This window comes from Dunckerocampus dactyliophorus, chromosome 15 (genome assembly GCF_027744805.1).
Source record: "Dunckerocampus dactyliophorus isolate RoL2022-P2 chromosome 15, RoL_Ddac_1.1, whole genome shotgun sequence".
Taxonomy (NCBI): Eukaryota; Metazoa; Chordata; class Actinopteri; order Syngnathiformes; family Syngnathidae; genus Dunckerocampus; species Dunckerocampus dactyliophorus.
The window spans coordinates 20,453,934-20,470,754 of record NC_072833.1 but is presented as its reverse complement, the minus strand read 5'-3'; the positions used below and the strand labels follow the sequence as shown (position 1 = coordinate 20,470,754).

The 16,821-nt window shown below is 41.8% G+C and overlaps 1 protein-coding gene across 1 annotated transcript; it reads right to left on the bottom strand.

Annotated features, from left to right (window-relative positions):
- Position 1: 1 nt before the first annotated feature.
- On the bottom strand, positions 2–14,124 carry LOC129195015 (tubulin polyglutamylase ttll6-like). Its single transcript, XM_054800707.1, has 12 exons — positions 14,066–14,124; positions 11,482–11,522; positions 11,221–11,339; positions 5,131–5,261; positions 4,892–5,045; positions 4,686–4,829; positions 4,520–4,605; positions 4,231–4,456; positions 3,772–3,950; positions 3,520–3,706; positions 2,996–3,105; positions 2–30 (listed from the first exon to the last, which is right to left on the bottom strand). The coding sequence occupies exons 1-11, from the start codon at positions 14,122–14,124 to the stop codon at positions 3,094–3,096; spliced, it is 1,338 nt and encodes a 445-aa protein (XP_054656682.1). The 3' UTR covers positions 2–30; positions 2,996–3,093.
- Between the last annotated feature and the right edge of the window lie 2,697 nt (positions 14,125–16,821).

Sequence of the window (16,821 nt, the reverse complement as noted above, 5' to 3'; positions counted from 1 at the left end):
TGGTCAGAATACGATGGATACTTTGGCACTCTGAAATAGGTAAGTGTGGATTTTGTTCCAGAAAAGATACATGGAGGACTGACCAGTGACCCGTACATTTAATTCCTCTTACTTTACAAGTAATAATTTCACTTTTTTGGTCTCAGGCAAAACAACATTTCCCGATGTTTTTGATGTTTTAGCGAGCTAACCTCCAATTCCTCTTGAAGCAACATGAAATGTATTATGCTTATTTGGAAGACTGCATATCAACAGCCCTATCCTAGATTTCTAACTATTTAGGCTTACAGTATGTTTGAAATGTTGGTACTCTTGTCATACATGATGTGGAAGTGCCATATTATGAAAATAGGTATATGTTTTGAAGTTATCCCTGGTTTAATTTTTATGCCACTCCTTAACAACACTCTTTGCAAGTGTATGTAAACCGGGTAAGGCAGAAATTGAAATATTTTTTTATTTTGTGGGTGCTAGAACTACCTCACAGTCACTGCTTCTCTGCTCTTGCCACTGCACGAACAGCTGTTTGGTGAACAAAGAACAGTAGAACACCGGACTCTCCAACATTCATCCATTTATATCAACTATCCAATTCTTTGTTACCGTTTGCTGATATATCAGAAAACAGTACGTACAAATTGAGGGAGGCATGTCTCTGGGGGTGGGAGCTGGAGCCAACCCTAGACACCTAACCAATTGCAACAGAGTATCGCAACAAGGTATGTGAAGCAGGTATGTGAATCCGAGCATTTCAACCAAGAGGAGAAAAATGTAGATTTGTCCTGTACACAACCCGAGATTTATGGAATACTTCCTTAAAAGAAACTTGGCATTGGACATTGGGATCCAATATCATTTTTAAAAACTCCTGAAATGAGCAGGATATGGCCCCCTTAAAGAAAAACAAAATGGGCACAATAATACAATTTCAGTAGCGCAGTTACAATATAATGATATAAACATTTATTTTATTCTGAAGATATAAAAGCAACCAAGTGGCGACTTTACAGCAGGAGTGTTCAAAGTTGGCATATTGTAAAATTTAAATTCATTTTACTGACTATACAGTCGTGGCCAGAAGTTTTGCAAATGACAAAAGTGTTGGTTTTCACAAGTTTGCTGCGTCAATGTTTTTAGATCTTTTTGTGAGATGTTACTATGTTGTTCCCCAAGCTACTTAATTATCACTTTTACCTTTGGAAAAGGCTGTTTGTCACCAAACTGTTCTTTGATGGTCAGGAGAAGTTGGCTTTGGAGGTTGTTTTGATACCATTCTTTATCCATTATTCTTAGGCAAAATTGTGAGTGAGCCCACTTCCTTGGCTGAGAAGCAACCCCACACGTGAATGACTACAGGATACTTTACTGTTGGCATGACACAGGACTGATAGTAGCGGTCACCTTTTCTTCTCTGGACAAGCTGTTTTCTGGACGCCGCAAACAATCGTAAAGGGTATTCATAAGATAATCAGTTTTACCCCAGTCTTCAGGAGTCCAATACCTGTATATTTTGCAGAATATCAGTCTGTCCCTGATGTTTTTCCTAGAGAGAAGTGGCTTCTATGCGCCCTTCACCAGGCCATTTTCCAAAAGTCTTCGTCTCACTGTGTGTGCAGATACACTCACGCTTGCCTACCACTTCTGAGCAAGCACTGCACTGGTGGTGCCCCAATCCCGCAGCTAAATCAACTTTCGGAGACAGTCCTGACACTTGCTGGACTTTCTTAGGCGCCATGATGCCTTCTTCACAAAAACTGAACGTCTCTGTTTGAAGTTCTTGATTTGATGAATGGTTGGTTTAGGTGCCATCCTACTAGCAGCAATATCCTTGCCTGTGAAGCTCTTTTTGTGTAAAGCAAAGATGACTGCACCTGTTTCCAGCTCCACAACACCCGAAGAAACAAAAAACCACAAAACCAGACTGTTTTGTGTAGTCTGTTATTCTCACTCAATGAGGATGACAGAGTCATCTCCAGCCTTTGTCCTTGTCAACATTCTCACCTACGTTAACCAAAGAATCACTAACATGATGTTATCTAGTCCTTTTGTGGCAGGGCTGAAATGCAGTGGAAATGGTGATTTTGGGAAGTTCATTTTCACAACAAAGAAGGACTTTGCAATTAATTACCATTCATTTTATCATGCTTGACATCATTCTGGAGTATACAGTATGCAAACTGCCATCATAAAAACTGAGACAGCAGATCTTGTGAAAATTTATATTTGTGTTGTTGTCAAAACTTTTGGCCATGACTATTAGACATTACGCTGATTTGCTTTGTCGCCTATAACACAAAGCTAAGATTTTGTTCAGATAGCTTAGCATTTTGCCCTAAACTGCATAAAACTGCACAAAATGAAAGAAAGTGGTCCCTGCATTCTTCAGTTTTTCAAAGTTTGGACCCCCAGCTTTAGACTATGGACAGCAGACATGTCCACACTGGTTCTGCATGGGGCACATTAACTGTTGTGACCATTACTGCAGAATGAATGATGGAATGCAAACTAGATGTAAAAGCGTCAGACATGTATGCGGTTTGAAAAGGTCCAAGGACATTCTGTTGGGAGGTCATCTGGTAATTCAAGTCATCGTTTCACAACCCTATATAACTGAATGTTCCATAAACGGACACGCTCTCATCATTAGTCATCTAAGTGCAGTTATTTACTACTATATTCCACAATTGGCATCACAAACAGGACTGGAAGAACAGACATCAGTGTTGGCTCTCCTTGACAGCCATGAAAGGTCAGATTTCTTGCCATTTATATTGTAGTCTCATACCATTTCTTGGCGTGTTTGATAAACAGACACTGACTTGTGGCTCCCCAAAACAGTGTGTGCTGAGTCTTTTTGTGTGTTTTGTGAGAGAAAGACAGAGATAATGCATATAATTTTCATTTCGCCAATACTAGCATCTTGGGAATTCCTCACTTTTTATTTAAAATGCAAAATGCATTTATTTATTTAATGATTTAAATCAAAGTTTCCTACCATGCACAGATGAGGCTGAGGCATCTTGAATCACCTGCTGCAAAAAGTCAAGTGGATATCTTCTTCAAACACTGCGGTTTGCAGTTTACATCCAGAGTTTAGCAACGTCCCTGCAAGGAAATACAGGACAAACAACTCAGTAGGTTAGTATGCAGGAAGACACAATGTGTTAAGTATGCACAACCAGCCCTGACAGATTAGTTGCAATCCAATCATTGACCTTGCAGCATTAAGATGCACTGCACGAGGTGAATACTTATACTGTAATTGTAAGGCTTTTGCACGTTCAACACCCATTTTAATGGCTTCAGCATTATCAAATTAATTGATCCATAGCAATCAGTATTGATGACATATTATGCTTAACATTCAGGAATATTGGTTAGCTAATTTCGCTCATTTTGTAGTTAAAGCATGGGAATTCTGATATGTGCCTCTCTGTATCCGTAACAACCACATGCAATGCAAGAGATTAAAATAAATCTAAAAAGTGTAGTTAACTTCCAAGTTTATTTTGACTGCACATTTTCCAGATGTCCGCCAACATCACTGCTCTTGCTCTTGTACAGCCTGTCCTCCACTTTTAAGTACTTGTCGTATTTCTCTTTGCCCTCGCTGGGATAGATCCTTTTAAAGCCCCCCAGGTGGTCGTCCTCATAGCACTCCATCTTCTCCACCATGGCCGCCCGCTGCCTCTGCTCGCTCTCCTGCCTGGGGACAAACATCATCAGTCTGACGCCAGTGGGAGAATTAAGATGGCCGCCCCCTTGACGTACCTCTCCTCTGCGCGCACATTTTGTTTCAGGCGCTCCTCCACTCGGCGTTTCTCCTCCTTTATCATCTTGCACCTGTCAAAGGGAGCCAGGTTGATGAGAACCAGGGTGTCGTAAAGCAAGGCGTCCTTGACTTCACGGTCAAGAGGCAGCAGTGTGGACAAATCTGGTGAATGATTGACCTGATAAAAATACAACAGCATTCAATGAGTAAGACCTCCACCAAGGCTTACCTGGTGGACCTAAGGACATAGGAAGCTGCAAAAAAACCTTATCATCATCCGATTTTGCTTTTTGCATTTTGCTCAAACCATTCCAGCATCAAAATTTTTTTTCTGAAATTCCAAATTTTTCATACAGCATTTGTTCAGCTCTTCAGCATTCACAAGCACTTTCTACATCATTTACCCTGTGTGATTTATAACATAAGCTCCTAACATGGCTAACATGGCAGCGTGATACCTCAAGCACCCAGGGTCTGTAGTGCTCGTCCAGCAGCACGTCAAAGCCCAGGACCTGGAAGCAGGCACTCCCGACCACGTGTTTGGAGAAGTGAGTGACGTAGCCGTGCTGGATGCGGGAGTGAGCCAGGACCAGCGTCTTCACGATGCCGTCCTCGATGTTGCTCCAGATCTTCTCTGTGTTGCTGTAGTTGGACTTCAGCTGCTTCTTCAGGGTGGACAACCTCCTTTAGGACAACACGAGCTTAAATAATATCCAAATGCAGGCACAGGACTGATGTGGATGATACCGTTTGCTGCCTGTCTTCTCATCATAAATGAAGTTGTCGTTGTCTTTGTTGATGCTGAAGTTGGTGAGATGCATGCACTTGTTATTCTGAAGAAGAGGGTTACATTTTGTGGTTTATTTTTTTAGGTTTAATTTAAATGTTGTGTATTGTACAAACAAGCACCCACCACATTTTCATCCGTCGGGTCTTCGTACTTTGCAGTGCAGAAGCGAGCCAGCCCCTCCGTGTACATGTAGATCCTCCACGGGTAACACGAGGTCACCAGCACATAGATGCGCAGGTCAAACTTGAAGCCGTCTATCAGCAAAGGCTGGAACGAGTAGATGGAGCGTTGTAAGCGTCTTTTAATTGTTGCTTCTGTGCAGGGCTCACCTTGTCAATGTATTCCTGACAGATGATATCCTGCTCAGGCTGCACTTTTTCCCACGACGTAAAGATGGAGATACCTTTGCCTTGGCTGCCCGCGTTGGGTTTGCAAATGTAACACTTGTCTTTGTCCCTGGCATATGTTTTAAACAGGCCATATCTGCAAGAGGGGAAAGAGGCACGGCATGAGTGCGTCCCAGTGGCAAACGGAGGCAAAATAGCATGAGGGAAACCAGCAAACACACTCTATGGGAAAGGTCCATGTTCTGGGGAAAATGTTGTAGTCTTTGGGGAAAAACTTGAGCATGTGCTTCCAGTTAGTTGCTAGGGAATTTTTGTGGCAGATTTCAGTCATTGAGGGTAAATGGTTGATTTTCTGCAACACATGACACACAATAGTAATAATAATAACATAGAGAGAGTATTCTAAAGGTATCTAATCTTTTGGTGGAAAGACTAAGGCTGTGTCTCAAATGGAATACTTCTATCAGTACGCTTAAGTATACTGTGCACGCTGTGTACTTAGTTCCTGAGTGTGCAAATTTTGACCGTGTCAAATTGTGTACTACTGTTCCAAATCAAACTGTCATGACACACTTATGATGATCGCAATATTTACCACCTTCTTATTCAATTCAACTCCGCTGTAGAAATGTGTTTTCTACACTTTTGTTTGTTAAACATATTTTATTCATTGATTTCATGATTAATTGGAAAATGTGTGTTTGATAGCAAATGCTAACTGGTAATACGTGAACTGTATGTATAATGAACGCCACATAGCTATTTTGACTGACAGGTTATGTAGAGAACTACAGAATGTACAGAATTATGTGTACAGAATACTATGTACTATATACAGAACTATGTGTAATTATCTTTATTGCCATAATGAATTGAATTGTGCATTACTGAATGATATCAGCTAGGGGTGTCATGAGACACCCAATTCATGAGATGAGACGATGCACAAGATTGGGTCCACGAGATTTTAACATTAACTTTCAGAAAAGTACAAAGAAAACATATCTGGACAAACAAACCATTTTATTTAACTGAGTCATCAACTTAACAGTCTGACTCACAGTGTCATCTTTCATAGAACATTTGGTTTAAAATATTGGTTTCAAATAAGTTTTCCCATAAGGCGTTGAGTCTGAGCAACAAATTCATTGGGGCGCTGCCATGACATCAGCTTCCCTCTTTTTGCTTTGAGAACCGGGTCCTCTGGCTCCTTCATTCCATTTTCCTCCGCTTTTCTGCGGGGGCAGAAATATCCCCGGCCACGTCCTCCAGTTGCACCGGGAGGACACCAAGGCGTTCCCAAGCCAGCTGTGAGACATAATCCCGCCAGCGTGTCCTATGTCGGCCCCAGGGCCTCCTCCCGGCTAGGCATGCCCGGAACACCTCACCAGGGAGGCGTCCACCGGAGGTGGCTCCTCTCAATGTGAAGGATGACCGAGCTCCTCACCCTCACTCTTAGGGTGAGTCCAGCCACCCTGTGGAGGAAACTCATTTCAGCCGCTTCTATCCGCGATCTCGTTCTTTCGCTCACGACCCAAAGCTCATGACCATAGGTGAGGGTGGGGAACATAGATCGACCGGTAAATTGAGAGCTTTGTCTTCCGGCTCAGCTCTCTCTTCACCACGACGGTCCGGTACAATGACTGCATTACTGCAGATGCTGCGCCAATCTGTCGACTTCACGCTCCAACCTTCCCTCACTTGTGAACAAGACCCATAAATACTTGAACTCCTCCATCTTGGACAAGACCTCATTCCCAACCCAGAGGGTGCAATCCACCCTTTTCCGACTGAGAACCATGGCCTTGGATTCGGATGTGCTAAATCTCATCCCAGAAGCTTCAAACTCAGATGCAAACCATCCTCGTAAACGCTGAAGGTCACAGCATGACGAGGCCATCAGGACCACATCATCTGCAAATAGCAGAGATGAGATCCTAAGGCCCCCAAACTGGACCCTCTCGACACCTTGGCTGCACCTAGAAATTCTGTCAATGAAAATTCTGAACATTTTGGTGGCAAAGGGCAGCCTTGGTGGAAGCCAACGCTCACCAGAAACAGGCTTGACTTACTGCTGGCAATGCGAACCAGGCTCCTGTTCCGGTTGTACAAGGAACAACCATTGTGAAATGGTTTTCTCAAACAAAATGCATTATGGGAACACTTTAAAATGTTGTTTTTTTTCATATAAAACTCATATTGATACATGTTTCTATATTTCTATATTTCTATATTATGTTTTTCAAGGTTGTTTCTAGCATATAATCGCGCCTTCGTCGTGGACAAAAGTATTTTATTTAGGATAGCAAGAAGTCTTTTTCATCTCCGTGACAGAGCTGTTTTTGGTCACTGCTTTATAGTAACATTCAAGAACAAATATTGTAGTCTTACATAACAGCTATTTCTACTTGAATATTACACAATAATAACTGTCAGTAGTGTTTTATTATTGATTGCCTGGTTGTTCAATTATGAAGGAAAATTAGGAATCTTCAAAATAAAAGCTCCAGGCAACTCATTGCTTTTCATCCAGACCTTTCACAAAATAAACTCACGCTGATCTTTCTTTTGTTATTTCCTGATCGGAGGCATAACACCTGTAATGACACGGCTCCCCAAGACAATGAAAAATGTATCTGGTGGAGAGCCAACACTGGTTCAACTCCAGCTCTGAACTAAAACTGCACCAGCACCGCTGCAGTGAAAAAGGGGTAAGAGTGAACCGTCTTCCTGCCCAAATGTTTGGAGGCGAAAGACAAGGAAAACAGAGTATTTTACAGGTAACAGACCTAAGGGAATCTGAACCAGTATCACAAAGGTCACAAAGGCTCGGGAGCACAGTGTATGTAGACAATAAAAGTGACATTGAAACAATAGAGAGCAATCCAAAGATAGCATCTTCTCATGATTGAGCTTGTTTATTGATCAGTGGTGAAAAGTGATGTGTCGGTCACGAAAGAGGAGGCTCTTTGAAATTAACGACAGGAGGCGGGTCGCGTTGTTGGAAGCCAAGTAGTTTTTTCCTCTGCTTCTTTTCTGTTAAGGGTGAATGTCATTGGTCTATTTTCACCTAATTTGTCTAGTGAGATGGGTCCTCGTTTTTATAAGATAACATTATATTACAATATATTTTTGTAGCTGTTCATTGAGGTTTAAATAAATCAATTAAAATAAACATTTGATATCATGTTTTTTAAATTGGAAATTCATTTTACACAATACAAGAAGCCACTTGGGACCCAAAAGAGCCGGCTCTTTATAGCCATGATCCAAAAGAATCGGCTCTCCAAAAAGAGCCGAAATTTCCATTACTGTTGGTGAATGGCTGCTCAGCACCATCACGCACCCTCTGCTGGCGTAAACATGTCATTACACCGACAAAATGAAATACAATACATAGAAAATAGTACTTAGTAAGGTTCAATTATTAACAAAAATTGTGTGGAGGTTTAATTTATAATTCTGCATGCATATTTCTGCATTTCCAACCTCGAACATATGCACATGGCAATATATGGAGGCCGGCAAAATTATCCAGTTAAATTTTCATCCATCCATCCATCCATTTTCTATGTCGCTTCTCCTCATTAAGGTCGCGGGGGTATGCTAGAGCCTATCCCAGCTGACTTCGGGCGACAGGTGGGGTACACACTGGACTGGTCGCCAGCCAATGGCAGGGCACATATAGACAAACAACCATTCACACTCACATTCATATCTATGGACAATTTAGAGTCTCCAATTAACCTAACATGCATGTTTTTGGAATGTGGGAAAAAAACGGAGTACTCGGAGAAAACCCACGCAGACTGTGACTGTGTGGCCAACATGCTAGCCACTAGACCACCATGCGGACCCAATTTTCATTTGTGATTAATTAAATGATTTATTATGCGAGACTGAACATCATCACGTTTTTGATCTCACGAGATCTCGTGACACAAGATCTTGTGATACCCCTCATAGCAGCTATTTTAATTACCTGTAAACTTTGAAACTGGGATAGTGAAATACTAAACATTAGCATTTAGTCGAGTAGTTTCCAAGTTTACGCTTTAGCTTTTATATATAGCGTAAAGGGTGTACTCCGCCTGTCGCCCGAAGTCAGCTGGGATAGGCTCCAGCATACCCCCGCGACCCTAATGAGGAAGAAGCGGTATAGAAAATGGATGGATGCTGTTCGCGAGTCAGTGAGGAAACGGTAGCGCTTTCTTTGGCAGGAGCCAATCACGAGCTATAAGAGACCTCACGACGAGCTTGTCATCCCATCAGAAATTGCAGGAGGTCGATAAGAAATATACAAAACAAGTACCAATACAAGTTTAAAATGAAAAACGACAGCTATTTTAACTTTTCCCATCATGCATTTCTTCCCAGTTCATTGGCCAAGGAGCTCATGAGCTCAGCTCCAGGGGGAGCTAAAATAATTGTTTTTTATTTTTAACTCGTATTGGTACTTGTTTTGAGTGTTAGTTGATGTGTGATGATTTTAGCCTTCTAGTCAGACTGTTATATTGAGTAATGACCTCCCGTAATTTCCGATGGGTTGGTAAGCTCCTTGTGACTTTTCCCATAGCTCGTGATTGGCTCCTGTCAAATACAGAGCAGGACCCGTGCTCGCCGCAATATGCCATTTAATGACATGGACCCGTGTGGTTTATAGTCCACTGCGGTTTATATATGTACAAATCTGATTTTCTCTCTAAATTTAGTGGGTGCAGCTTAGCCACTGCAAATTATGGTATGTTACATGTTTTCCTGTTTTATAGTAAGCGGTAGATTATCGCATAGACTAAAGAGGTGTATCAATCCATACTTTCAGCATTTTGACTGCATAAGTGAACAGACTTAAGAAGCTAAGTGTGTACACTGATGTACCGTAAAGCACCGTGTATAAACCGTACCCGTGAATTAACCGCACCCCCATTTTCAGGCTCACCGCGGGAAAAAAAAAAAAAAATTGTTCATAAATGCTTACCAACTCTTTCATCTCAAATCAACATGCGTAAAGGTACTAAGCAATTTCAAAAAGAAGAAAGGAGAAATCTGCTGTCCATCAATTCATCCACAATGGAATTCATGTAAGAAAACTTTGCCGTCAACTTGCCGATGATGTCCGCTCTCCAACGCCGGATGACTGACTCGTCCACACCGTGCTGTCGTCCTGCTGCCCGGTTCCCAAACTCTTCTGCATACCGGCAGACAGAGAGTTTGAACGCTGCGGTGAAATTTTGACAGGGTACAGGCCCGGTCACACCACTCGAACTTTGCTGTAGCGTCCCTTGAACGGTAGGAAGAGGGGGCCGAATTTCGACAACGCTCGTCACAAAATGGGGGAAAAAAAAATAGAAAACACGGGTGTTGTCCTAGCGGTGCACCGCTGAAGCCAGCGTTGCTTTAGCTTTGATTTAACGGTAGCGAATGTTGGTTTAGCGGTGACGCGAGCGGTGATAGAGCGGCGTTCTGCGCATGCGCATCAGTTATCCATGTATTGTACATAACATCAAACCATTTTTTGCATTGCTTCAGTGTGAATTTGAATAAACTCCAACAATGTATTGTATTTTACATCTGCAATGTTTTAAGGGAAGCTTAGGTTAGCTTCAGTGAATATAGAGATGGTTTCACTGTGTGAAAATACAGACAGCCGTCAGATAAGTTAGTTGCATACGCTAGCATTTTCAGCAACTCTACAGCAGAGGGCGCTAAAGTCAAAGCAACTGTCTGACCCACAGACAACTATTCTAAAATGGGCTTCTCGTCAATTTCTGCATCTGGTCTATAATAAACGGTGCTTTACGGTACTCAAAAGGCAAAGTGTAAGTATGGAAGTGCACAAAAGGAGACACAGTCTAAAGGTAATATGCGGCTGCTTCTCTGGCTGGCTCCTTCCCCTCCAAACCCTTTGCTAAATAAACCTTGATCTTGACCACCTTCCCACAGTTCGACGGTTAGAACACTGACTATACACATGCACAGTATCACTAGGTGGTACAAGTCGACGAGGGTACACCGGCATAGTGACTCCGCTGCAGCATATCAGCCTTCAGTGCAAGTACAAAAGTGCGCAACTTCAGACATTTTGGTTGATGCAGGGGATCCCCCTAAGTTCATTACTTTCCACCATTAGGGTTTGCTCTTCAGCTGCCATTGTTTTAAGTTAGTCCCTCCCCTTCCACTATGTAGCCAATATGGCGAGGGTTGGCATTTTCCTGTGCTCCTCAGTGTCGCACTTATGCACTCAAAAGACTATGCGTAAGTATGGAAGTGCGCCAAATGAGACACTGAAAGTGAGGGAACGAATTTGATACCTGGTATGGTTTCATTTCCTTAAATTTGTCCTCACAGGGGCGGGCGTCGCTCCAAAACAGTGTCCAGTCTTCATCCGCCTTCACCTCTTTAATGCCCAGTTTCTGAGCAGCACGCCGCACTGACACAAACAACATGGAATACTTACATTGTTATATGCATGTCTGCACAGGTAAAAGCATGTCAGCATCAAGTCATACCCATGCAGGGCCTTTCATGTACTTTTTTTTTCATTCACTGCAAAATGTGAGCATTCAACCTACCACTGTCGTAGCGGCAACTGGTGAGATTGATACCCTGACAACTGCAAGAATGGAAGATCTGTTAGAAGGCCTACAAGTAACTATTGCAGGGATGTCCAAACTTATTCCACGAGGGCCACATATTCTATACAGCAAAATTAAAGGATGTAGGGTACCACTTTGATACATTTTGCACATAAACGCTACGTGGTCTTTGACCTCGCCGACACGGTAAATGCAGGCGCAGCTTAATAGGCGCAACATAATAGGCTTGACTGCATACAGGTTTTTTAAAATGGTGAAAATCAGTTCAGTAAAACCAGATTTATGATAAATAATGCTGTCGTCATCATTATCCTCATTCTCATCAGCACTTTCTGCGCAGGAAGGCACCCGCTTTGAAAGCGAAAGTAAACAGGCAATGAAATATGTCACTACCTTCCTCATGGTGGATCAATCCGTCCAAGCATGAACAGCCTTGTTGCAGAGGGAGACGGGGAAATGTGAGCCAACAGCGCCATCGAGTGGCCAAATGACACAAATACACACATCATGGATTTGAAAGGCCAACACAGGCCAGACTTTTTTCCCTCCTGATGACTTTTCGAATGGGACTTGTGAACATAGTAAACTGTAACTGCGAGGCCTCGCCTGGCTTTGAAGGTAAATCATTATTATAATAACTATTTCACTAAAACTATGTGTCGTGTGCATAGATTTTTCATTTATACAGTTTATATTCGCATTCTAAGTTATAAGAAGGGTTCGTTACATGTTAGACATTTTTTTACACACACACACAAAATCAAGATTTTCCCAATTTGGATTTTAGGTTTTTGGGTGATGTTAGGTTCAATGTGTTAATACTTGGGCTGTCAAATGATTACAAATTTTAATTACTGTTTTCAAATTAATCAATCATGATTAATCACCATTTGCAACTATGTGTGAAATATTCCCATTTTTACTGACTATAAATGAACGAAAACATACATGACAGTAACAGCTGCAAATGAACTAAAAAATTGAACTCGCGCTAAAAGATAGCACACATGTCTGAAAATCTATTTGCCAAACACTTTAATAGTAGCACAACATTTGATACACTTTAACCGTGTTACTACGAGCCACAAAGAATTGCATTCAAAGACACAAAGTCATTTAAGTTGAATTCACATGTTTTGAGTGTACTGTATTTTCTGGGATTTCCAAGCATACTTAAAATGCATCAAATTGTACTGTACTTTCGCAGGAAAAGTTATGTTTGTGAGTGATAAGAATTATCCATTTACTGTTTTTCTTTGTCCTTCTGTTTATTTAGCCCAAATAATACATAATAAAGACATTATTAATTTTCTGAGTGTCCATGAATGCATCACGCGGTCTTCCAGTGACAATGAGGAAGTGTCATTCCAAGGAGGACTAGAGGCGTGTTAGCAGGGCTGGGCGATAAGGACCAAAACTCATAGGCTGAATATCTATATAAGATATATATCCTGAAATTATTTCCGCTAGTGAGTTTAGACAAAGTCAAAGTCAAATATGTGTCAAGTTGTTTTATTAAAACAAATACTTAACATAAGGCCGTTTTTTGACATTTGAAAGCTTCATGCAGGATGCACATTCAAAAAATCGTATTTAAAAATAGCCGCCAAAATAAAGTAGGCCAATCTCTTTATGAGATAAATATAGAAAACTTATATACACTATTATAAAACATATATATTATAAAAAATAATAATCTTTATAACAAACCTTTAGCTATGCTCAAATCCTCAGCTAATAACAAAAGAACAAAATATGAAGGAGTGCTCAGTTTAAGAGTAAATTTTGAAATGTCAGCAGCAAGTCAAAAATACTTTCAATTGAACAGTAGCATTTTTAGAAGACACAAGCATGTCCTTATTTTGTGCCAGGAACACCAACCTGTCAACTGCATCAGGCTGTGGTAGAGCTTCTCGTGCTAACTACATGTGACTGCGAAGCTCGTTGGACATCGCATTGTTTTCAGAAGGTCTTTAAAGCAGTTGTTTTCAAATAGATATTCATGTAAATATCCAATGAACATAGCTTACTAACACTGAATGAATTTCATTTTCAGACTAGAGAAGCACTCGGAGAGCACGAACCTCCACCAAGCGTCATAGTTGCCCCGTATTGTGATTCACACCAAAATAATAATCCTACATTTTTTGGATCAGTCTATGATATTTTGTAGAAACCTGTCCTGTCCTTTTTTCCCCAGGTGCTCTGACCATTTTTTGTGGAGTTATATGCACAAATGCCAAAAATGGTCCTATCTCACAATATTAAAGAATCCTGGGTCCAGACGGCGATCCGGATCACCCCCAAAATGTCATCAGTTCTTCCATACCCCATTTGCGACAATTCCTGAAAATTTCATCCAAATCCATTCAGAACTTCTCAAGTTATTTTGAGCACAAACAGATAAACGCGGGCAAAAACATAACCTCCACGCTGCGCTTGGCGGAGGTAAATATGACAGGTCCAATGAAAGACCAGCTAGGTACCGAAAACAGCCCCCAGGCCACACTTTGGATACCCCGGATATAGAAATCATAGTATTGGACCACTGGTCACGTACCTGCAAAGTGGATCATCGTCTTCGTCATCTGTGTCGCCGCTGCTGTCCCAGAAGAACATCCTGAGCAAAAATAAAAGAATGATATATATTAGTGTAAGCGCCACACAAACCAAACTCTGGCTTATTAAGTTTAAGAGCTGTGCTGCATTTATCACCAGTAACAATGCCTCACCTGGTGAATGCAAATGCTGCCACATTTGATTTTGGTGTTTTTTCAAACTAAAAATATGATATTTAGTTTTGGGGCAAGTCTTGAACAATATGTCTGTTCCATGATGCGTCACGTCTTCTCAGCTTTGTCATTAAGCACACTCGCGTCGCTTTGCTGGAGAGTTTTGCTCCGTTTGAAAAAGATGGTACGTGTTGCTTGTTGTTCGGTCAGCCCCTGCATGAAAATCAACCAACTAATAACTCATTCACGAATTAACATGCCGCTACAGATACCACGAGAACCAAAACAAAGGTGACGGACTCCAGTGGAATGTTGGTCAAACTGTTCTGTTTTTTTAAACAGTTGACACAAGTTTTAGAAACAGTGAAGACTCACCAAATATCCAGTAAAGTCTGTCTTACCGGTATCGTTCACATTCACCAAATCAAAGAACGAAGATTGTCAGGACGTTAAAGCATACAACCTTACATTGTTAGGTCGCCATTACTAGTTAGCACATAATACATGACGGTAAGCAGTAGGTGTATCCCACTTCTGGGTCTGCATCATTTGCATTTGGTTCGCGTAGCGCATCAGTGGCGATGGGGGGACGTCATCGCGGTGCGCGAGAATCCGGCCTACTAATGGCTGCATCCCAATAGCCGTTTGAGATGCTCTCGTTCTATTCCCCTAAGCACTTACTATACCATAATTGACGATGTCATGCGGAAGGACACTTGCATATGGAATGACAGGAGTGCCAAAATTAAAAGGCAATACGTGTGGAAATACAAAGAGAATCAATAATACAAAAATATGCAAATGTGGAAATACAAAGAATAATAAAAAAATACATATACAAATGTAGTCATATTCTTTTACCCTTTTGTCATTGTTTTTTCTGTTATGTCTTTGTTTTTTCCAATTTGGCGTTGTCTTTCCTTTTTGGATTTGTCTTTTCCACTTGCGTTTTGTCATTGCATTCTGTTTTAGTCAGTTGGGTGGTTTATTTCACCGCACGGTGGCCTAGTGATCAGCATGTTGGCCTCACAGTCGTGTTCGTTCATATCTCCATTGGAATGCTGAGTTTGCATGTTCGCCTCGTGCCTGCATGGGTTCTCTCTGAGTACTCCAGCTTCCTCCCACTTTCCAAAAACATGCATGATAGGTTCATTGGAGACTCAAAATTGTCCATAGGTATGAATGTGAGTGTGAATGGTTGTTTATCTATTGTTTGCAATTAGCTGGCGACCAGTCCAGGGTGTGCCCCGCCTCTCGCCCGAAGTCATCTGGGATAGGCTCCAGCATCACTGCGACACTAGTGAGGACAAGCGGTACAGAAAATGGATGGGTTGTGTGTTTCAATGTAGTGTTATTGTTTAAAAACAAAATGCTTCTTTTTACTGTAGTTGTCATTATGGGTTTTTGACCATCCAGTCATCCAGTGGCCCATGTTGACTACCTCCCTCGGCCCTCCAAGGGTAGATAGATCTCGCCACGTCCACTTCAGCTTTTCAGGGAAATGGAACGACACTTATGATGGCGGCAGGGATTCCCCCCGAGGGCTACTCAAACTGCTATTGGAATGCAGCCAATGTGTCCTGATTTGAACATTGTAAAAATTCCAATTCAAAACTTTTACAGGCTGAGATCCCTACTGCCAACACAAGCACACCCACTGAACCAGTAGGAAGCAGCAGCACGTTTCTCACGGTGAGTACTTTTTGTCATTTTATGTTGTGTTGTGTTTACTCTTGAAATAAGGATTTTGTGTTTTTAAAATACCTGAGCTTTTTGTTGCCCTGCCTGGTTTTATTTGCTTGGCAGATTTACGTCTTTGTCTTCTTTTATGGACTTGACACCTGCTTGCAAACATAGATGTGATGTTGCATTGAACCCTTGTTTCAAATACTTGTTTTGTGAATGCCTAAAGTTCATTTTGCTTTGTTTGCAGACCTGATATCAACCTGTGCTGCTGCCATGATGCCCACTAATTCTATGCTTGCTACAACAGAGAACCAAAAAATAATATCACTTTACTTGTTATTTTACATAATTTTTTTAATGAGCACTTGTTTTACCTTTAATATGTTTTTATTTATTATTTTTATATTATGTGCCCTGCAATTGGCTGGCGACCAGTCCAGGGTGTACCCCGCCCCTCGCCTGAAGTCAGCTGGGATAGGCTCCAGCACACCACCTGGTAAATTGAGAGCTTTGCCTTCTGGCTGAGGTCTCTCTTCACCACAACGGTCCGGTACAGCGACTGCATTACTGCAGACACTGCGCCGATCCGCCTATCGACCTCATGCTCCAACCTTCCCTCACTCGTGAGCAAGTCCCCGAGATACGTGAACTCCTCCACCTGGGGCAGGATCTCATTCCCAACCCGGAGGGAGTAATCCACCCTTTTCCGACTGAGAACCGTGGCCTCGGATTTGGAGGTGCTGAGTCTCATCCCAAAAGCTTCACACTCTGAAGCAAACCTCCCCAATAAATGCTGAAGGGCACAGCCCAATGAGGCAGTCAGAACCACATCGAACTGGACTCCGACGCCTTGGCTGCACCTAGAGATTCTGTCTATGAAAATTATAAACAGAATTGT